Here is a 24,353-nt window from a genome sequence, read left to right as displayed (position 1 = left end):
CTCCCCTATAGGTTCAGGTTTTGCGGCCGGAGTCCGCACCTTGGGGGGGGGGGGGGGTACTGTCACGCCCTGACCATAGTTTACTTTGTATTTTCTATGTTTTGATTGGTCAGGGTGTGATCTGAGTGGGCATTCTATGTTTCATGTCTTGTTTGTCTATTTCTATGTTCAGCCTGATATGGTTCTCAGTCAGAGGCAGGTGTTCGTCATTGTCTCTGATTGGGAACCATATTTAGGTAGCCTGGGGTTCACTGTGTGTTTGTGGGTGATTGTTCCTGTCTATGTGTTTTCACCAGATAGGCTGTTTAGGTTTTCGTTACGTTCATCACGTTCTTTATTTTGTAGTGTTTGTATTGATTCGTGTTTTACGTTTGTTCATTAAAACATGGATCGCAATCTACACGCTGCATTTTGGTCCGACTCTCCTTCTCACACAGAAAACCGTTACACCAAGTAGGTCACCACATCAGCATGACTGCATTGAGCAGTTGTCAATGGCGGACTGTGTTTGATCACCCATATATGCGGCCACAGGTCTTTTCCCATGCAGGCTGGGAGCTGTGTGCTTTGATTGATTCTGCTTTCTACTTGTTGCCCTGCCCTCCCCTTCCATCACTCTGCAGTCTACGAATGTTCCAGCCACTGACATGGAAGTAACAGCTTTCCAGCCTCTGGTGCTCTATAAGAGGTGGGGAGGAGAAGGGCACACACACACACACACACACACACACACGCACGCACGCACACACACAGAGGATAATATTCCTTTAGAGAGCTGAGGCCTCTGTGTTGCGTCCAGACGCGTAGTCTGAGGCTGTCCGTGGATCTGTGTAGTCAGAGAATGCCTTTCGATTGCCATGTATGTGTGCTGCTCCCGCCACACCCGCTACAGAGTTACAGTATAGAAATAGGTCCTTTGGTTTTTAAATAGAAGTGCTGCCACTGAGCTATGTCGGGTTCTGGCTTCACTTCTGGTTGGGATGGCAGCCCAGGTTTAGCTGTTTATTTCTATTTCTCGGTCAGTAACGAATGTAGAACCAGAAACAAAAAGTTGGGTTGTCAAGAATGTGTGCTAAGGTTAAGATGCTTTTTTGTTAACTAATCAAAGTAAAACCCAAGCAACCACCTTTTTCTCAGATTGACATTTCTCTCATCTCCTCCACGCTGTGTGGGTTGGTCTTTGGGCTTAGCCACAATGCCCAACTTATTTAGAAGGAGCTCAATTTCCCAGATAGAGCAAAGCTCAGGCATTTCCCTCCACTCAGTATTCCCAGGTTGGGTTAAATGCGGAAGACACATTTCAGTTGAATGCGTTCAGTTGTACAGCTGCCTAGGTATCCCCCCTTTCCCTATAGAACCAGTCAGGAGGACATTGTTGCTGCTAGACTCTCAGGCGGAGCGAGATAGACTGACAGTCCTGTAGCCTACAATAGATAGCAGTCATTTTGACACACACAAGTAACACCCCATGAGCATTTCACAGTGTCTCGTTTTGACTGTCATCAATGTTGACATAGAGTATGGTGGGCATTTAGGGCGTGTGTTTCTTTTGTATGTGCGCTCTTCCTTTTGTTCCAACATCCAAGACACCCTCTTCTCTCTGTATCCCACTGAGGGGATGTAAAAAGGGGGTGTGGGTAAAGAAAGAGGCGGAGTGCTCTCTGGCCTACCTGGTTCTCAGGATCCAAATAATACCACACATTTTGAGTCTCTGGCTGCTGTGTGAAAATGTCAGTCAAAATGAGGCTTATTCACAGTGAGAGCCTGTCTACTCTGTGTGTGTTTGCTGTGTGTGAGTGTGCGTAATGTCTGTATGTCTTTCCTCCTTTCTCTGCGCCCCATAATCACAGCTAGCAGGTCATTGTGTTCTCATTTCCAGGGCTGTACTGACTAGCACAGTTGGAGGGGAGGGGGGGTATCATCTTCCCCATTTTACAACAATACAATGGGATCTGTCCATGGGTCAAGACTGTGTGTGTGTGTGTGTGTGTGTGTGTGTGTGTGTGTGTGTGTGTGTGTGTGTGTGTGTGTGTGTGTGTGTGTGTGTGTGTGTGTGTGTGTGTGTGTACTGCTGCTGCCATTGACACTGGTAGTGCACTACATAGGGTAGATGTTCTGCTATTGACTGCCGGTGTATTAGTATTCTACAGCTGGATAGATAGTAATGACATCACTCATGTCTTTTCTCTCGCCTCCTCTCAGTAGGTAGCGTTGGGCCTTTCAGCGTGTGTTCGCCAGCGGAGTGCAACAGGTTCACTTGGCCGACTTCTCCTTAGCAACGTGTGTGCGTGACGCACCTGATCGATGGGGCTAAGTGGTAGTGGGAGTCAGTCGACCCACGTGCAGAGCACTCACCTGAGTTAGTTACCACAGTTACACTGCCTTTTATAACAGGTTTTCTTCCTTAGTTCCCCTTTTCATCTCAGAAGGTTATAAAGTTTGGAGAAGTGGGGATGCATAAACCAGTCATCCTGCAATCCGTTATCCTTCGTCCTCTCTACACTCGTCCCTCCCCAGGGCGGTTCACGAGGGGTCCTCTTAGCCAAGCTCCCCATCCATCTCCCTTGGGTCGGTCCCATGATCAAAGCCCTCTGTGTCCCTCCATTGTTCCTGCTCCGAACAGCGTAATGATTCTATCAGGCCCCGGCCGTAAAGGGCCCAGAGACAGGCCTTGGAACCTCCCCTGTTGAATACGCTTCGTTATGCGATTCATTAGCGTGTCAACATGTGGCTGTCCCTCTTTACAGAGCACTGCCCTCTCTCCTGCTTTACTCAGCAGCCCTCAGTATCCCTGCTCCCATCAGATGGTGACAAATCCTTTGATGGTTACATCGACCTCTCTATGAAGAGCTGTTGTTATGTTCAGTATGAATAAAGCTTTGTGTGTGTGTGTGTGTGTGTGTCTCGTAACCACCCTACCAATCTGTTCTTCAAGAGGAGCCCAGCCCAGCCCAGCCCTGGGCCTGCATGGAGGTCACAAGTTTGTCATGAAGTTAATGACAAACATGTGACCATGATGACCCTTTTATCCATGCTCATTTAGACCAATGTCCTCTGCAGACAGACAGACTGTGCCAACATAGCCTTAGTTCCACTATCACCAGTCTGTATACTCAGACATACCCACACACACACAGACTTGCACACACACACACACACACACACACACACACACACACACACACACACACACACACACACACACACACACACACACACACACACACACACACACACACACACACAAACAAACCCGAATACATTTTTTTAATGTAAAAATGATTCAGTAGCCACGCGCCAATCAACTGTTTAATTGTTTTCTTTGACCTTTATTTAACTAGGCAAGTCAGTTAAGAACACATTCTTATTTACAATGACGGCCTACCAAGAGGCAAAAGGCCTCCTGTGGGGACAGGGGCTGGGATTAAAAATACAAAATAAAAGAAATATACAGGACAAAACACACATCACGACAAGAGAGACACCACAATACTACATACAGAGAGACCTAAGACAACAACATAGCACGGCAGTAACAGTAATGTTGCTACCCTAAGGATGTGTTGTGTGGATGTGTTAGTGGAGGGTCCTGCTGTGCAGCGAGGCTGTGAAGAACACACAGGAACTGGCAGACAGGCAGACAGTGGTGCTGCTGGGAGTGGAGGGATAAACCATAGGGCAGAGAGACCAGACCATGATGTGATGTCCTGCTGCATGTTGGACTCCCAGCGGGGCTGTGAAGAACACACAGGAACTGGCAGACAGGCAGACAGTGGTGCTGCTGGGAGAGGAGGGATAAACCATAAGGCAGAGAGACCAGACCATGATGTGATGTCCTGCTACATGTTGGACTCCCAGCAGGGATTTTTCTGCCCGTATTATTCATTAAAATCTAAATCTCCCCAACCCACAGCTGGAAGCAAATGTGCACATGGAGGGATGAGCACATGTGAACGCACACACATGCACATTATGCCCAGGAACAACCATCACCAGAACCCACCTAAAGTATTACCTACATGACCTTGGTAGAGAACCGATGAGCCGTGTCATGTTGAGTCTACTGTATACAGTAAATATGGTAGTGGGAAGAGGGTTGGGTTGATGGAAGCATGCTATTCCTGTCACGTCTGTAGTGTCATCCCCTCTGGGCTGGAACTAAGAGGCACAAAGGGCTTCTTTTGTCTCTGTCTCCTGACGCCTCCCTCCTCTTTCCCTCTCGACACCTCACAGACCCAGTCATGTGTTGTCCTCTGGGGGTACAGCAGAGATGATCATCGGAACGTCTACTGTAGCTAGCACAATACAACCCGTAAAGTCCAATGCAGTGTTCCTGACATGAGCCTGTCTCTATGGAGGCTAGTCTCTCTGTACAGTCCACTGGATGGCCTTGGCTGGAATCTATCCTCGCTGGTCTGGTCTTTACTGGGAGTTTCACATTCTGTGTTTAGCTTCCTATTTACTGGCAAGTTGATTTGTTGACAAGCAAGCTGCACTTTGTCCATGCCTAATGTTTGCAGCCAGCCAGGCAGGACCCTACTAGACCGAGTGGTCTGCTGTGATGTCATGATGTGAGGGGTTACAGTGGAGGTCAACACAACATTTCTACAGTGTTATATCCTAACCATTGCACTCTCTTGACGGTCCAAGGTTTCTCAGTTGCCTATATCTGCCTGGGACACTACCTTAACACCCCACCTCTAAATCATGAAGCTACCGCCCCCCACTCCCATTCCTCAGGGTCCTGGCTATCACAGACTCACCTCGAACTGCTGCGTGTGTTTGAAAACGTGCCCTTTGGACTGCAGGGCTCCCCCCTCTTAGTCTGGATCCGTCTGGGGGTTGGGTTGGGTAGGGGGAGAGAGACAGATGCCGCTATGTGGGCTGGACACGCTGGATGTAGGTTAAGCGCTTAATTTTACACTCAGCTGTTACTTCAGAAGTTATTTATAAACCTTGGCAGGGGGACAGTGTGACTATGCACAGAGCCAGCCATGAAAGTTGCGGAGAGAGAGTGGAGGGGGGAGAGAGAGAGTAAGGGAGAGAGAAAGCGATTACACAGACCCGCAAAGAATTTGAAAAGAAATCCAATTTTGATAAACTCCTATATTTATTAGGTGTAATACTAAAGTGTGCCATCACAGCAGCATTTATTGTGACCTGATGCCACAAGAAAAGGGCAAGCAGTGAAGAACAAGCACCATTGTAAATACAACCCATATTTATATTTATTAATTTTCACTTTTGTACTTAAACTATTTTCACATCGTTTACAACACGGTATATAGTCATAATATGACATTTGTAATGTCTCTATTCCTTTGGAGTGTAATGTTTACTGTTCATTTTATGTTGTTTATTTCACTTTTTGTTTATTATCTATTTCACTTGCTTTGGCAATGTAAACATAAACTCAGCAAAAAAAGAAACGTCCCTTTTTCAGGATCCTGTCTTTGAAAGATAATTCGTAAAAATCTTCATTGTAAAGGGTTTAAACACTGTTTCCCATGCTTGTTCAATGAACCGTAAACAATTAATCAACATGCACCTGTGGAACGGTCGTCAAGACACTAACATTTTACAGACGGTAGGCAATTAAGGTCACAGTTTTGAAAACTTAGGACAATAATGAGGCCTTTCTACTGACTCTGAAAAACACCAAAAGAATGATGCCCAGGTTCCCTGCTCATCTACGTGAACGTGCCTTATGCATGCTGCAAGGAGGCATGAGGACTGCGGATGTGGCCAGGGCAATAAATTGCAATGTCTGTGAGATGCCTAAGACAGCGCTACAGGGAGACAGGATGGACAACAGATAGTCCTTGCAGTGACAGGCCACGTGTAACAACACCTGCACAGGATTGGTACATCCGAACATCACACCTGCAGGACAGGTACAGGATGGCAACAACAACTGCCCGAGTTACACCAGGAACACACAATCCCTCCATCAGTTCTCAGACTGTCCGCAATAGGCTGAGAGAGGCTGAACTGAGGACCAGACAGGACTGGCAAAAAGTGCTCTTCACTGACGAGTCGCGGTTTTGTCTCACCAGGGGTGATGGTCGGAGTCACGTTTATCGTCGAAGGAATGAGCGTTACACTGAGGCCTGTATTCTGGAGCGGGATCGATTTGGAGGTGGAGGGACACGTTATTCCATTTCTGTTAGTCACATGTCTGTGGAACTTGTTCAGTGTAAGTCTCAGTTGTTGAATCTTATGTTCATACAAATATTTACACATGTTAAGTTTGCTGAAAATAAACGCAGTTGACAGTGAGAGGACGTTTATTTTTTTGCTGAGTTTGTTTCTCATGCCAATAAAACCCTTTGAATTGAATTGAGTGGGGGAGGAGAAAGAGAGTGGGGGGGAGTGGACGAGGTGAGAAAGACTGTGAGAGAGGGAAAAGAGAGAGAATTGAGAGAGAGAGAGAGAGAGAGGGTAGAGAGAGTAGAGAGAGAGAGAGAGAGGGAGAGAGAGAGTGAGTGTGTGTGAGTGGGGGAGGTAAGGGGTTGACACAGCCAGCCGCAGTGCAGAGGCAGGCAGGGAGGGCAGTGTTGTCGCAGTCCTACTGCTTGTTTGATGTTCATGAAGATTTGCCTAACAGCCTGCCAGCCTGTGTGGTGTGTGCAGTCAGTCCAGACAGTCAGTCAATAAGAACAGTAAGTTCCTACAGGTGTAGGATATTAATTTGATCTCCCTGTTGTTGCAGGACATTTTAATGCAAACTTGTTCAAGGTTTAAAAAGGCTTCTAAAGATTGTAATTCCCACATAAAATTACAGACTTGATTTTCTCTAACTGAAATGTATCAGACCCTACAAAAATGTCCATTATTTATAATCCACACAGTAGTTTACATTTCCTGTTGCTGCAGGATTATTTTCCTGCATTGAGACACTGGTCAAATTAAGATCCGATATCTGTATACCATTTATCTTTAGGAGTTCCCCCTATTGCTGCTCTTTTGACCCTTTGATCACTTGGCTACACAGCTGATGCCACCTGGCCTGTTTCAATAACATGGTACCTCATTTTGTTTACCTATTGGCCCCAGCCTCGAACTCAGCTCCTGTATGTACCTAACTGACCCGCTCTGCCCATTCATCGCCATTTACCTGTTGTCTTAGCTCTCCTGATCAACACCTGTGATTGCTTTATGACTCTCTGTAGGTCAATATGCCTTGTCTACTGCTGTCTGGGCTAGTTCTTATTGTTTTATTTCACTGTAGAGCCCCCAGTCCCTCTCAACATGCCTTAGATAGCTCTTTTGTCCCACCCCACACACATGCGGAGACCTCACCTGGCTTAACTGGTGCCTCCAGAGACAAAACTTCTCTCGTCATCACTCTACGCTTAGGTTTACCTCCACTGTACTCACATCCTACCATACCATTGTCTGTACGTTATGCCCTGAATCTATTCTACCACGCCCAGAAATCTGCTCTTTTTATTCTTTATCCCCAACACACTAGACGACCAGTTCTTATAGCCTTTAGTCGTATCCTTATCATACTCCTCTTCTGTTCCTCTGGTGATGTAGAGGTTAACCCAGGCCCTGTAGCCCCCAGTTCCACTCCTATTCCCCAGGTGCTATCATTGGTTGACTTCTGTAACTGTAAAAGCCTTGGTTTCATGCATGTTAACATCAGAAACCTCCTCCCTAAGTTTGTTTAATTCACTGCTTTAGCACACTACGCCAACCCTAATGTCCTAGCCATGTCTGAATCCTGGCTTAGGAAGGCCACCAAAAATTCAGAAATGTCCATCCCCAACTACAACATTTTCCGCCAAGATAGAACTGCCAAAGGGGGTGGAGTTGCAATCTACTACAGAGATCCGTCATGCTATCCAGGTCTGTGCCCAAACAGTTTGAGCTTCTACTCATAAAAGTCCACCTTTCCAGAAATAAGTATCTCACTGTTTCCGCTTGTTATAGACCCCCCTCAGGCCCCAGCTGTGCCCTGGACACCATATGTGAATTAATTGCCCCCATTTATCTTCAGAGTTTGTACTGTTAGGTGACCTAAACTGGGATATGCTTAACACCCCGGCCGTCCTACAATCTAAAATAGGTTCCCTCAATCTCACACAAATTATCAAGGAACATACCAGGTACAACCCTAACTCCATAAACACGGGCACCCAAATAGATATCATCCTGACAAACCTGCCCTCTAAATACACCTCTGCTGTCTTCAACCAGGATCTCAGTGATCACTGCCTCATTGCCTGTGTCCGTAATGGGTCTGCGGTCAAACGACCACCCCTCATCACTGTCAAACGCTCCCTAAAACACTCCAGCATGCAGGCCGGGCCTGGGGATCCTGGAAGGATATTGACCTGATTCCGTCAGTAGAGGATGCCTGGTTATTCTTTAAAAGTGCTTTCCTCACAATCTTAAATAAGCATGCCCCGTTCAAAAAATGTAGAACTAAGAACAGATATAGCCCTTGGTTCACTTCAGACTTGACTGCCCTAGACCAGCACAAAAAATCCTGTGGCGTACTGCATTAGCATCGAATAGCCCCTGCGATATGCAACTTTTCAGGGAAGTTAGGAACCAATATACACAGGCAAAGGCTAGCTTTTTCAAACAGACATTTGCATCCTGTAGCACAAACTCCAAAAAGTTCTGGGACACTGTAAAGTCAAATGGAGAATAAGAGGACCTCCTCCCAGCTGCCCACTTCACTGAGGCTAGGAAACACTGTCACCACCGATAAATGTACAATAATTGAGAATTTCAACTTCAATAAGCATTTTTCTATGGCTGGCCATGCTTTCCACCTGGCTACCCCTACCCCGATCAACAGCCCTCCACTCCCCACAGCAACTCGCCCAAGCCTCCCTCATTTCTCCTTCACCAAATCCAGATAGCTGATGTTCTGAAAGAGCTGCAAAATCTGGACCCCTACAAATCAGCTGGGCTAGACAATCTGGACCCTCTCTTTCTAAAATTATCTGCCGCAATTGTTGGAACCCTTATTACTAGCCTGTTCAACCTCTCTTTCTTATCATCTGAGATCCCTAAAGATTGGAAAGCTGCCGTGGTCATCCACCTCTTCAAAGGTGGGAGACACTCTAGACCCAAACTGTTAAAGACCTATATCTATCCTGACCTGCCTTTCTAAAGTCTTCTGAAGCCAAGTTAACAAACAGATCCCCGACCATTTTGAATCCCACCGTACCTTCTCCGCTATTCAATCTGGTTTCCGAGCTGGTCATGGGTGCACCTCAGCCATGCGAAAGTCCTAAACGATGTCATAACCGCCATCGATAAAATACAATACTGTGCAGCTGTCTTCATCGACCTGGCCAAGGCTTAAGACTCTGTCAATCACCGCATTCTTATCGACAGACTCAACAGTCTTGGTTTCTCAAATGACTGCCTCGCCTGGTTCACCAACTACTTCTCAGATAGAGTTCAGTGTGTCAAATCGGAGGGCCTGTTGACCGGACCTTTGGCAGTCTCTATGGGGGTGCCACAGGGTTCAATTCTAGGTCCGACTCTTTTCTCTGTATACATCAATGATGTCGCTCTTGTTGCTGGCGATTCTCTGAACCACCTCTATGCAGATGACACCATTCTGTATACTTCTGGCCCTTTTGTGGACACTGTGTTAACAAACCTCCAGATGAGCTTCAATGCCATACAACACTCCTTCCGTGGCCTCCAACAGCTCTTAAATGCAAGTAAAATTAAATGCATGCTCTTCAACCGATCGCTGACCGCACCCGCCCGCCCGTCTAGCATCACTCCTCTGGACGGTTCTGACTTAGAATATGTGGACCACAACAAATACCTAGGTGTCTGGTTAGACTGTAAACTCTCCTTCCAGAGTCCAAAATGAAATCTAGAATCGGCTTACTATTTCGCAACAAAGCATCCTTCACTCATGCTGCCAAATATACCCTCGTGAAACTGACTATCCTACCGATCCTTGACTTCGGCGATGTCATTTACAAAATAGCATCCAACACTCTAATCAGCAAATTGGATGTTGTCTATCACAGTGCCGTTCGTTTTCTCACCAAAGCCCCATATACTACCCACCACTGCGACCTGTATGCTCTCATTGGCTGGCCCTCGCTTCATATTCGGCGCCAAACCCACCGGCACCAGGTCATCTATAAGTCTTTGCTAGGTAAAGCCCTGCCTTATCTCAGCTCACTGGTCACCATACCAGAACCCACCAGCAGCCAGCAGGTATATTTCATTGGTCATCCCCCAAGGCCGCCTTTCCTTCCAGTTCTCTGCTGCCAATGACTGGAACGATTTGCAAAAATCACTGAAGCTGGAGTCTTATATCTCCCTCACTAACTTTAAGCATCAGCTGTTAGAGCAGCTTACCGATCGTTGCACCTGTACACAGCCCATCTGTAAATATCCCACCCAACTACCTCATCCCCATATTGTTATTTATGTTTTTGCTTCTTTGCACCCCAGTATCTCTACTTCCACATTCATCTTCTGCACATCTATTTATTGCCTTACCTCCCTAATCTTACTACATTTGCACACATTATATAGATTTTTCTATTGTGTTATTGACTGTACGTTTGTTTATCCCATGTGTAAATCTGTGTTGTTTGTGTCGCACTGCTTTGCATCATCTTGGCCAGGTCGCATTTGTAAATGAGAACTTGTTCTCAACTGGCCTACCTGGTTAAATAAAAGTGAAGAAAAAAAAAATGAAAAAAAAAGTATCTCTCTATACCTGGCCTTTGTACAGCGCCGAGTTGTCACAGGCATTTCTCCTGTCTCTGTATAACCTTAAATATCAGTGGCATGCATCTGACTTAAAGGTAATGCTGCAATCAATTTGCATGTTAAATATGCTAATGGAGAAGTTGTCATTTGGATTTTTTGCACTGTAGTAAAGTTGATTTAGGTTGGAGAACCTGGATATTTGAGGTAAATCATTGATGTGTCTTCTGCTTTCTGTAGTAGAGTAAATGTGCTTCTATTTGCAGTCACATGACTCACTTGAATTTATAATGTTCTTTGTCAACATATGTTATAATGACAAGTCCACCATGGGTTGATTTGTGTGTTTTTTAGTTGGGTGGTAGGTGTCATCACGATCTAACAAGCTGTGAGTTTCACATGGTTGGTGGTGCGGCAGTTTGCCATATAAGTACCTAACAGGAAGTACTTGTGTAAGTGAAATGCTGTTTCTCCTAAGAGGAAAGAGTGGGTGACATAAACTTCTTGTAAAAAGAGCCCCAACACTTTCATGCTATACAATGTGTAACATGAATTGAGATATTAATAGATTTACTGGAGATCTTGTTCGACATCCTGGAGTTGCAATTTGGAGATGCACAAAGGCACACACACACACACACACACACACACACACACACACACACACACACACACACACACACACACACACACACACACACACACACACACACACACACACACACACACACACACACACACAGAGTGTCCAGTGGAGAGAGTGGAGTAGAGCGACCCCTCAAGGTTAAGGACTGACTCTTAATTGTTGCCTAGACGTACTCTCTCTCTGTTAATAATCCTATCACTACAAGGTTGTAGACAGACACAGTAACACAATAACGAACCACAGGGACATAGTGGTTCCAGTGGAGTCACTGAGACTGAGCTCGGGAGAGTGATGTTTGATGCTTCGCACTGTGTGCTTTCCTCTCCTTTTCTTACTGACAGGATTCAAGACACAGTGTCTGCCACCAAAGAAAAGGAAAAGTGTGTAATCCCGTTGTATGTCAAATACCGATGATGTTTTCTGCCTTTTGCTGACTCCCTGATGGTCACTTGTTCTCAGTGAGACTTTTTCCCCCCTCTTCTCCCCAGAGGCACTTTGACCCATCTGAGACGTAGCAGTTGAGTGAGAAGCCTGGCTTTCTTTTTTTTCTCTGTATTCCATTTTTTTTAAAGCTCAGTCTGGCTGGCTGACTGGCTGTTAGCATTTTAAAAAAGCAGCAGGAATTACCAGGTGCTGGTTTATCAGTGAAATGCTGTAGATTTAGAGTCAAAACAAGAGAGAGAGGATATGCTTTGTTGTGCAGCAACTGGACCATCAGCCACCATGTCTTTTAGTTTACTATCTCAGAGTTCTATTTAGTTATGAATGGAGATGATTCTCTGTGTGAGTGGGGGGTCACTCAGCAAATTTACAGTAAATAGGGCCAGTATTGTAACACCTTGTCTCTGCATCTGTTTCGTAAAGTAGTCAAGTAAGAGACAGATGTTTCAGCTCCCTGACTGACTGACTGACTGACTGATACTCTCTGTTCTCATTCTCTGTTGGCTTTGAACAGGAAATCATTTTTTCTAATCCAGCTGCCTTGACTTCCTAATTTACTGTGAATTGATTTCCTCTGTAGCAATCACTGGGAGGACAGCTTGGAATATCACAAACAGAAAGGACATGATCTCCTCGTATAGGAACTGGAAGCCAAAGAGCTGTAAAACAGATATGGACCTGTGGGCACTTCCTTCCCCCTCCAAGTCTCCTACAGTGCCTTGCGAAAGTATTCGGCCCCCTTGAACTTTGCGACCTTTTGCCACATTTCAGGCTTCAAACATAAAGATATAAAACTGTATTTTTTTTGTGAAGAATCAACAACAAGTGGGACACAATCATGAAGTGGAACGACATTTATTGGATATTTCAAACTTTTTTAACAAATCAAAAACTGAAAAATTGGGCGTGCAAAATTATTCAGCCCCCTTAAGTTAATACTTTGTAGCGCCACCTTTTGCTGCGATTACAGCTGTAAGTCGCTTGGGGTATGTCTCTATCAGTTTTGCACATCGAGAGACTGAAATTTTTTCCCATTCCTCCTTGCAAAACAGCTCGAGCTCAGTGAGGTTGGATGGAGAGCATTTGTGAACAGTAGTTTTCAGTTCTTTCCACAGATTCTCGATTGGATTCAGGTCTGGACTCTGACTTGGCCATTCTAACACCTGGATATGTTTATTTTTGAACCATTCCATTGTAGATTTTGCTTTATGTTTTTTTGTCTTGTTGGAAGACAAATCTCCGTTCCAGTCTCAGGTCTTTTGCAGACTCCATCAGGTTTTCTTCCAGAATGGTCCTGTATTTGGCTCCATCCATCTTCCCATCAATTTTAACCATCTTCCCTGTCCCTGCTGAAGAAAAGCAGGCCCAAACCATGATGCTGCCACCACCATGTTTGACAGTGGGGATGGTGTGTTCAGGGTGATGAGCTGTGTTGTTTTTACGCCAAACATAACATTTTGCATTGTTGCCAAAAAGTTAAATTTTGGTTTCATCTGACCAGAGCACCTTCTTCCACATGTTTGGTGTGTCTCCCAGGTGGCTTGTGGCAATGTTTAAACAACACTTTTTATGGATATCTTTAAGAAATGGCTTTCTTCTTGCCACTCTTCCATAAAGGCCAGATTTGTGCAATATACGACTGATTGTTGTTCTATGGACAGAGTCTCCCACCTCAGCTGTAGATCTCTGCAGTTCATCCAGAGTGATCATGGGCCTCTTGGCTGCATCTCTGATCAGTCTTCTCCTTGTATGAGCTGAAAGTTTAGAGGGACGGCCAGGTCTTGGTAGATTTGCAGTGGTCTGATACTCCTTCCATTTCAATATTATCGCTTGCACAGTGCTCCTTGGGATGTTTAAAGCTTGGGAAATCTTTTTGTATCCAAATCCGGCTTTAAACTTCTTCACAACAGTATCTCGGACCTGCCTGGTGTGTTCCTTGTTCTTCATGATGCTCTCTGCGCTTTTAACGGACCTCTGAGACTATCACAGTGCAGGTGCATTTATACGGAGACTTGATTACACACAGGTGGATTGTATTTATCATCATTAGTCATTTAGGTCAACATTGGATCATTCAGAGATCCTCACTGAACTTCTGGAGAGAGTTTGCTGCACTGAAAGTAAAGGGGCTGAATAATTTTGCACGCCCAATTTTTCAGTTTTTGATTTGTTAAAAAAGTTTGAAATATCCAATAAATGTCGTTCCACTTCATGATTGTGTCCCACTTGTTGTTGATTCTTCACAAAAAAATACAGTTTTATATCTTTATGTTTGAAGCCTGAAATGTGGCAAAAGGTCGCAAAGTTCAAGGGGGCCAAATACTTTCGCAAGGCATTGTATGTGCTTCTATCCAAAGTATTTCTCAGGTACAAATGTCTGGTTCCTGGACATGTTTTACACAATTAACAGTATGAAAGTAAACTCTCTATGTGCCTACTCTCAGCTCTACCATATAGTACACTGACATTCCTACACACAAACCCAACCAAGGCTGGCGGGACTCTTAGTTGTGAAGGACCACATCCAGCTGGGTGGAGGCCCTTCTTTGGACACTGTGTTAACAAACCTCCAAACGAGCTTCAATGCCATACAACACTCCTTCGTGGCCTCCAACTGCTCTTAAATGCTAGTAAAACGAAATGCATGCTCTTCAACCGATTGCTGCCCGCACCCGTCCGCCTGACTTCTGACTGACGGTTCTGAATATGTGGACAACTATAAATACCTTGGTGTCTGGTTAGACTGTAAACTCTCCTTCTCCAATCAAACGTTAAATCTAGAATCGGCTTCCTATTTCACAACAAAGCCTCCTTCACTCATGCTGCCAAGCATACCCTCGTAAAATCCTACCGATCCTAGACTTTGGCGATGTAATTTACAAAATAGCCTCCAACCCTCTACTCAGCAAATTGGATGCAGTCTGTCACAGTGCCATGTTTTGTCACCAAAGCCCCATATACTACCCACCACGTCGACCTGTATGCTCTCGTTGGCTGGCCCTCGCTTCATATTCGTCGCCAAACCCACTGGCTCCAGGTCATCTATAAGTCTTTGCTAGGTAAATCTCCGCCTTATCTCAGCTCACTGGTCACCATAGCAACACCCACCCGTAGCACGCGCTCCAGCAGGTATATTTCACTGGTCATCCCCAAAGCCAACACCTCCTTTGGCTGCCTTTCCTTCCAGTTCTCTGCTGCCAATGACTGAAACAAATTACAAAAATCACTGAAGTTGGGAGACTTATATCTCCCTCACTAACTTTAAGCGTCAGCTGTCAGAGCAGCTTACCGATCGCTGCAGCTGTACACAGTCCATCTGTAAATAGCCCATCCAACCAACTACCTACCTCATCCCCGTATTTGGTTTTGTTTTTCTGCTCTTTTGCACACCAGTATTTATACTTGAACATCCTCATCTGCACATATACAGTGTGCAAAAAAGGATTTAGTCAGCCACCAATTGTGCAAGTTCTTCCACTTAAAAAGATGAGAGAGGCCTTATTTTCCACCATAATTTGCAAATAAATTCATAAAAAATCCTACAATGTGATTTTCTGGATTTTTTTTCTCATTTTGTCTGTCATAGTTGAAGTGTACCTATGAGAAATGACAGGCCTCTCTCATCTTTTTAAGTGGGAGAACTTGCACAATTGGTGGCTGACGAAATACTTTTTTGCCCCACTGTATCACTCCAGTGTAAATTGCTACATTGTAATTACTTCACCACTATTGGCCTATTTATTGCCTTACCTCCTTACTTCATTTGCACACAATGTATACAGATTTTTCTATTGTGTTATTGACTGTACGTTTTTTTTATCCCATGTGTAAGTCTGTGTTGTTGTTGTTTTTTTCTCACTGCTTTGCTTTATCTTGGCCAGGTGGCAGTTGTAAATGAGAACGTGTTCTCAACTGGCCTACCTGGTTAAATAAAGGTGAAATAAAAAAAGAATTACAAAAAATATTATTGCGTTTTCCTGTAATTGCAATTGGTCTTTGTTTGTCTCTGTAAATATTTGTGTCTTTTTCTCTCAGACCACTTCCATTTCTTCTGCGGTCTGTGTATAATGAATCTAGTCAGAATGGCACTGGGCTGAGTGTCTGTGCGTGAGAATGATTTGGGTGAAGGAGCCGATGTCTTTTTCATCTTTAGGAGTAATAAAGATGAAACATGAGGGTTGCGGTCTGGACGGTCTGGCGGTCTTTGAAGGGAAGGCCAAGGTAAAGATGAGACAACTGAGGCTTGTACTTGACTAAAGCATAGGGCTGCTACTGCTTGTGTTTGTGTGCGTACGTGTGGATTGTGGAAGTGTGTGTGTGTGTGGCCCTGTGTCTGTGCTGCAGATAACCATCTGGGTTGGTCAGCCTTTGCTAACTGGACTGATACCAGTAATATCTCTCAATGTGTCTATTCTGTCAGACAGTAATGTATTTTCTTCACTAACAGAGGATAATATTGTAGTGTTTGAGATTAGATGGAGGTCTTTTCGGGGCCATTAAGTGAGTTCACCTTGGTTGACCTATGATGCATCGTCATCATTTCAACTCCATAACCAGTGCTTCCTATTGTCGGAGTCCTGCAGTCAAATGACCAAATCACCCTCTAGTGGCCTCATGGTTGGAATGTTGTTCGTATTTTTCATAATTTCATAATTAATAAACATTATTGGGGGAAAAAAATGGGTGTTTCTATGTCAAACTGTTTTGTTATATTTCAGTCTTCTGCGATGCATATAAAGTGTATTATTGGGACGCAAACTCAATATTTAATACATTTCAACTCTTTATCTGACATGGTACAGGTGTCCTCTTTGTTTAAGCCCATAACCATGTGTGTGAGGTGTATACTTCTATTTCAAAGTAGATTTGTTTAAGACTACCAAGAAACTCTGTGACCCTGATTTAGCCCACTGCAGTACAAGGCTAATAGTTGCTCTTGATCAACGTGGTCTCAGGACAATTCGTATAATTTTGTATGTAAATCTGTGACACTCCATTTACTATATGTTACTTTATGTAAGGTTATATTATGAATGGAATAGCTGTCATACAATATCATGCGAATTAGTGGACATATAGTATCGTACGTCTTACCTGGTCGTACAATACCATACAAATTGGATGACACAACTTATTATACATCTTTCTCTGAGACCAGGTGGCTTGTTGCGCCATAACAACATGGACTTGATGGAAAGACCTCCAGTCTTGTACATATTTGAGCATTATTAACTTATGGCTCCTGGACTGGTTAATTGAACCTAAAGAATGTGAAGGTACAGTCACTGTACATTTGACATCCTTAATATGTAATGTTTTGAGCTCATATATGATAAGCGTCTTATATACTGTATGTGTGTGTTGAACAGACCAACGACGTAGGTTCCCTTGGTGTCACTTCTGTCTTACCCCCGACTGACACATGGGTCATGTGTCACAGGTGAAGAACCAGGATGTAGCTTGTTTCACGCCACATTGACCATTTGGCTGATGTATTGCCCTTTCTGTCCTTCGCTCTCTTTTTCTCTCTCCTCCTCCATTCTATCCTGTTAAATTGGAGTCATGAGACAGTCTGCTAGGGTAGTGTTGTGGTCAGGAGAAAGGAAAGGTACTTAGGTGGTGGACTGACAGGTGGTGGACTGACACAGTGCGGCTGCAGTACGTGCACAACAGAGCACAGCAGGCCTGAGTCAGTGCAGCGAGCCTGAAATAGGTTATGGGGCAGTGTAGGTTATGGTGGTCACATGTCTGTTTGTCTGTATTTTTGCAGCCTTCCTCCAACACCACGTCCGCCAGGCACTAAAAACAGGACCTTGACTGATTCTAGACGAGTTTGGGATGTTGTTGGACTCAGTTGTTGTGTGTCTGTTTGGGGGAGATGGGGGCAGTGGGAGGACGACTGGTGAAATCATCAGGCTGCCATTTGTAGGGAGAGAGAGGAGGAGTTAGAGAGCAGAAACAAAGAGGGAGACTTGAGGGAGAGTGTGAGATGGTGGAAGGAGATCCAGACAGAAATCAAGATAATATGTGAATGTTTTGATTGCAGCATCTGGACAGCAACAGCATGTGGTGTCCTGATGTTCTGCTTGTTCCTGTTCCAACCAGAGGAAAGAGTTGTCTCCCTAATCAATCATGGTCTGACCCTCTGCTCCTCTTCTCCTAACCCTATCGCCTCAGCAGGCTCCTCCTAACCATATCGCCTCAGCAGGCTCCTCCTAACCCATACCCCTCAGCAGGCTCCTCCTAACCCTATCGCCTCAGCAGGCTCCTCCTAACCCTTACGCCTCAGCAGGCTCCTCCTAACCCTATCGCCTCAGCAGGCTCCTCCTAACCCTATCGCCTCAGCAGGCTCCTCCTAACCCTATCGCCTCAGCAGGCTCCTCCTAACCCTATCGCCTCAGCAGGCTCCTCCTAACCCATACCCCTCAGCAGGCTCCTCCTAACCCTATCGCCTCAGCAGGCTCCTCCTAACCCTATCGCCTCAGCAGGCTCCTCCTAACCCATACCCATCAGCAGGCTCCTCCTAACCCTATCGCCTCAGCAGGCTCCTCCTAACCCATACCCCTCAGCAGGCTCCTCCTAACCCTATCGCCTCAGCAGGCTCCTCCTAACCCATACCCCTCAGCAGGCTCCTCCTAACCCTATCGCCTCTTCAGGCTCCTCCTAACCCTATCGCCTCAGCAGGCTCCTCCTAACCCATACACCTCAGCAGGCTCCTCCTAACCCTATCGCCTCAGCAGGCTCCTCCTAACCCATACCCCTCAGCAGGCTCCTCCTAACCCTATCGCCTCAGCAGGCTCCTCCTAACCCTATCGCCTCAGCAGGCTCCTCCTAACCCATACCTCTCAGCCCCTCAGTTGTCTCTGGGTATACGTGGGGCAGGACAGCTTGATATGAACAATTAGCCTACTAACTGTTGTTTGACAAGATAGACAATATTTGTGGGTCAGTGGCTGTCAGTGTCGTTGATGACAGAGGACGATTTTTATTTCTCATGAGCATGGCCTTATTTCTATCACAGCATATTGGATGACTGTCATGTATATTCCTTTCACCCAGTTCAATGTAACAGCGATAGGTTTAGTCTAGTACATGATACTTCAATTTTCCCTATACCCATCATGAGGTTGCTACAACCTAGCCTATGAATGAAGGTTTACAACGTAGGTGCACACAGGTCGAGAGAAAATGTTGAGGTGACAGACAGTGACACATGGACAGACAGCGACACATTCAATACAGCGTTGCACACTCTTGCCTGCATCTAGCTGATAGGGTGTAATCATTAGTCCAACAGTTGCAAATTATAATTTTTATTGGACCAATTCTGGTATATTTATCCCCGTTTCCGTTTAAGAAACGTTTTTCAACAGAATCGGCGAAATGAATACACCCCTGATCATGCGTAACACGGTTCACATTCACTGATCAAGTGGAACTCCCAAGTGTCGCAGTCGTCTGAGACACTGCATCTCAGTGCAAGAGGCATCACCGCAGTTTCTGGTTCGAAACCAGGCTGCATCATATCCGGTTGTGATTAGGTGTCCTATAGGGTGGTGCACAATTGGCCCAACGTCATCCGGGGTTGGCCGGGGTAGCCGTCATTGTAAATAATAATTTGTTCTTAACTGACTTGCCAAGTTAAATAAAGGTTAAATTAAAAAAGAACAGCCACGTTGTATTCCTTCTCACATCTATGCGCTCACCTTTGTTGCTTGTGGATGTCAATGCACAACACATCAGCTGTATGTGACCAGGCCAAGAAATCTTTCCATATCATAACACATCGTTGTCACCATATTAGCTAAAGTAACATAGCTAATATAACTAATGCGTTAGTAACCTTGCTACAATCATGCAGTAATGTTTTCACAAACTCCCATCCTCCTTTAAAAATTCATAATGAAGTTAATATGTTTGCTATCCACTATGATTTTTGAAATGACATTGGGGTTAAAATAAGAGGCTTTAGAAGAGCATAGAGGTGCTAAGGTTTGCGGGAGCTCTCCACCAGTGAACAGCATCATGAAATGCTTTGGTGATCAGATTTTGTCAATGTTGTGGTCCTTTTGAAAAAAAAGACGACTTCCTCAGTAGCAAGCAAGGTTGTACTCACTTCCTCTTTCTCTTTCTCTCTCCCTCTCTCTCAGGTTTGGGGTGCTCCTCTTCATAATATCCTGCTATTACATGGTAGCAAAGACCTAAAGACGAGGTAAGCAGTGTGACCTTCTCCTTTCAGTTTTTTACACTGTGTAGATCTCTCATTGGGTCAACGGTCAATGGGCACTGTATCTGCGATCCGGAGTTGTGTGTCAGTTAATGTCGTTATAAGTGGGTGGCTCACAAAAGAGTCTCAAGATTCACTTCAATGATAAAGTGTGAATGCTGAAGAAGAAAAAAGCAAAAGGGAGCAACTTTCACTTCCCCTCAGATCTCATTGTGCCGCTGTGTTTGGCTGTTGTGGTAAGTACTAGACCGAGGGGAATTATATTAACCCTCTGGTGGAGTTGACAACTAAGGTGCTAATGGTGGGAACCCGGGCGCCTGGTAAGGTCACAGAGGCCGATGAATTCTGTCAGTCTGTTTGTCTGTCAGTAACCCACCGCTAGACAGAGTTTGCTTACTGGCAACTCCCAGCAACCACAGACAGAGATACAGAGCAGCTCCTATGATGATTGGTGTGTGTGTGTGTGTGTGTGTGTGTGTGTGTGTGTGTGTGTGTGTGTGTGTGTGTGTGTGTGTGTGTGTGTGTGTGTGTGTGTCATTGTGTGGTTTATGTGTCGGGGTGTGTGGTTGCGGGCATGGGGTGGTACAGACTGGCAGTCCTAGACTAGTATAGAGCAGGTCAGGATAGACTGGTACAGCACTGTAGAACATTCTCACAGCTCTTCCTGTATGGTTCCTCTTCGTAGTCTGCTCATAGCCACCTGCTGATGACTGACGGAGATGACTGACGGAGGTCATTCTGTTACATTTAAATCCACCTCCTAGCTTATGCCACTCCAGCTCAGAACGCATTTAAACCATCTGTCATGCTCTCACAATCGTTTTTTCTTTGTTTAGCAACCTTACAGGTGTAGGATCTTAATTTGACCTTTATTGTTACAGCAAAATAATCCTGCAGCAACAGGATTTGAATGTTTAGTCCATAATGTTGCTTGATCGGTGGTTAGGCTATCAGCTGGCCAAAAGTAGGTTGCATGAAAAGTGCAATACTGTTAATATAACCGTTTATAATCGTAAATCACAAAGCTCATCTGCATTTCAACATTTCCAACAAAGGAGTGATCACATTTAGGGGATACTGATTTAATACTTAGACACTGAAAGCAGTTAAAAGGCTTGTCGTTGTAGTGAATGGTGGGTGATGTATCCGTAAGTGGATTGGGGGATGGATGAGTGAAAAAGGTTAAAGATTGAAGTTGAGAGGAGGGCATGCCAGGGTATGGCAACCAATGGGATGTGGATTTTGAGTGTGAGCGTAAGCTGATTATATTAGCGTCATGCCCAGAGGCACCCACCAGGTCACAGAGTTACTGTGTTCTGTCCACCTGGTTCTCTCTCTCTCTCTCTCTCTCTCTCTCTCTCTCTCTCTCTCTCTCTCTCTCTCTCTCTCTCCCTCTCTCATTGCTCAGATGAAGGTCATGTTCTATACTGTACCATGTCATTCGTTTAAAAATAACCATTTATTGTCCCTCACCAAGTCTTCCCCTACCACTTTCTGTTGTGTTTCTTTCTGTCCGTCTCCTGGTCGTACAAATGTAGGATCTTAATTTGACCAGTATTTTTGCAGCAAAATAAGTCTGCGTCAACAGGATTTGAACGTTTAGTCCACAATATTGCTTGATCAGTGGTTAGGCTATTACCTGGGCTATTACCTGGCCTAAATAAGGTTACATGAAAAGTGCAATACTGTTAATATAACCATGTGTTAGTGCAGGTTTTTGAATTTATGTAAATCCTGAAGCTCAAATTCTCAGCAACAAAATAGTGATTCAATTAAGATCCTACACCTGTATGTAGAAATGTATTGAGGAGCTTATGGACACTATATAAAGAGCTTTAATTTCCCTTCTACATTGTGTCCTTGTATACAAAGACATACAGAGACATTACTGACACTCTCTCTCTCAGAGCTAAGGGACCTATATTTTCTATTGTTGACCTTACAGACCTTAGTCAAATAAATATGTCCAATATGTTCCAATATATGAGCTTCACATAATTAAGGCTACTTGGTCTTGTACAATTGAACCAATGACATAATGCAAACCCCAAGTGAAGGAAGTCTGCTGACTTTGTTCCAAGCGAAGAAGGTATTTGACATGTGTATTTGACCTAGATCTGCTCCCTCATGCAGCTGTTGACTCAACACGGAGCAGAACGTTCAGACCCTCAGCTCCTCCAGAGCGAAACAAACTGCCCAACTACAGCTGTCAAACAAAACCAGTCCAACCGCTCTGTGGCCGTGTCAGTCGGATACGGCCACAGCTTCTTTCACTTTTAGTCAACTCCAACTGATGTTCTCCTCCCTTGATTGAAAACCTGTACATTTTCCATGTCACTTCAAATCTGCTCACCCTACTCTCACATTATTCTCTATTCACTCTCTCTTCAAATCTGCTCCACCCCCATCCCCCTTCTTTCCCCCCCCTTCTCTCTCTCTCTCTCTCTCTCTCTCTCTCTCTCTCTCTCTCTCTCTCCCCCCCCCCCTCCCCCTCTTGCCTCCCCCCAGGGTGTGTAAGATGGCAGTGTGGATCCAGGCCCAGCAGCTCCAGGGGGATGCGCTGCACCAGATGCAGTCTCTCTATGGACAGCACTTCCCCATTGAGGTGCGCCATTACCTGTCCCAGTGGCTCGAGGGCCAACTCTGGTGAGTGCAGCACAAAGCACACCACTCTACCTGACAGAAAGACATGCCTCACCCAGTAACCTTCACATTCGGTTTAATCACAGTCACAGTAGTAGCAGGGACCATCGAGGTGTAGTAACCTGAGAGCAATGTTCAGTAGCAAGTGTGTAAAGTCACTGTCCCAGTGTATGTGCTTGAGTGAAGGTGGTGTGTGTTAGGGAATGCATAGGCGATTAATGTCTGCTCTGTTCTGCGTGTATGTACATACAGCATATCTCTAAACATTCTATATGTCTCTGTGCCAGGGATGTGATCGATCTGGAGAACCCCCAGGAGGAGTTTAAGGCCAAGCGTCTGCTGGACAGCCTGATCCAGGAGTTGCAGAACAAGGCTGAGCATCAGGTGGGAGAGGACGGCTTCCTGCTCAAGATCAAACTGGGACACTACGCCAGCCAGCTCAAGGTGAGACAGATTGAACCAGTAGACGAATCTCCACACAAAGCTAACTAGAGAAAGGTGAGACAGGTGGGCAGTACCAGTATGAAGGTGAGAGATACCGAGCACAGAGCCAGTGACCTCACAAAAAAAACTCCACACCTAACTAGCTAGCTGGACAGTTTTAATAAAGCCAGTATGAACCCACTAAACTCACAAGGATATGATAACCTTACAGCCAACTATACCAGCTGAATCGTGGTGATTATTATTTCAATTATACTGATACCAAACTCAGCTAAATGTTAGTTATCACAGCCTCATTGGCAACAGTCCCATGTCCATAAACCCCAACCCAAAGTACTTAGAAATAAAACAGTGTATGAGAACAGCCTGCTCTGGTCAGTGTGTCTACATGAATAAAAACAAAAGGTGGACAACACTGGGCTACGGTAACCAGGCAGTGTTCCCTTTTATGATCGAGTGCTTCACTCACCGATCTCAGTGTGTTTGTCTTCACCCTTATGGACAGGGTTCAGGGGAACAAGCTGTCTCTTATCACCTTCCACAGTGGGAGTAGGAGGCATCTTGTCAACACAACATTCTGTAGGCCTACAATGCGGGACTTTCAACCCCGCATGGTGCCTTGGTGTGTGGATGCATGCGTGCGTGAGAGAGGGATTTAGATCCGTGTTTCCCAACTCTGGTCCTCCAGTATCCCCAACAGCACACATATTTTTTTGTAGCCCCGGACAAGCACATCTGATTCAACTTGTCAATTAATCATCACGCCTTCAATGAGTTGAATACAGTGTTTTTGTCTGGGGCTACAACAAAATGTGTACTTTTGGGTTTACCTGAGGACCGGAGTTTAAAGAGAGAGAGAAAAATAGAGAAAGGAAGAGAAATGTAGCCAGTGGATGTGAGACCAAGTCGTCTGCACTTGAGAGAAGGATCTCATTAGTTTAATTGGGTTTAGCTAGGCTCAGGAAGTGGGCTTTAGAGCGTTAGCATGCCGTGGCTCGGGGGCGGGCTAAATTGGTCAGTGTTTTGTGCGCGGCCGTACTGCCAGTCAGTGGCTAACACGGCTAACAGGCCTAACACGACAGCACATGTGGTCCTTGTCTTTCAGAGCACGTATGACCGCTGCCCTCTGGAGCTGGTGAGATGCATTAAACACATCCTGTACACGGAGCAGAGGCTAGTCCGAGAGGCCTCTAATGTGAGTATGTTAGCACTCTCTCCAACTTCCATTCCTACTCCCACCTA

The 24,353-nt window shown here is 45.1% G+C and overlaps 1 protein-coding gene across 3 annotated transcripts in view; it reads left to right on the top strand.

The window, feature by feature from the left end:
• stat5 (signal transducer and activator of transcription 5) overlaps positions 1-24,353 on the top strand; it is a 101,592-nt gene that overhangs the window by 47,835 nt on the left and 29,404 nt on the right. For 2 of the 3 annotated variants that reach the window (XM_036939696.1, XM_036939695.1), the window contains exons 2-5: positions 19,948-20,009; positions 22,533-22,670; positions 22,955-23,111; positions 24,217-24,306. In XM_036939696.1, coding sequence (XP_036795591.1) covers positions 22,543-22,670; positions 22,955-23,111; positions 24,217-24,306 — 375 coding nt within the window. In that variant the 5' untranslated portion in view covers positions 19,948-20,009; positions 22,533-22,542. 3 annotated transcript variants of the gene reach the window in all.

The sequence above is a fragment of the Oncorhynchus mykiss genome, chromosome 13 (assembly GCF_013265735.2).
Source record: "Oncorhynchus mykiss isolate Arlee chromosome 13, USDA_OmykA_1.1, whole genome shotgun sequence".
NCBI lineage: Eukaryota > Metazoa > Chordata > Actinopteri > Salmoniformes > Salmonidae > Oncorhynchus > Oncorhynchus mykiss.
Note: the sequence above shows the minus strand (reverse complement) of the source record. Positions and strands in the feature narration are given on the sequence as shown.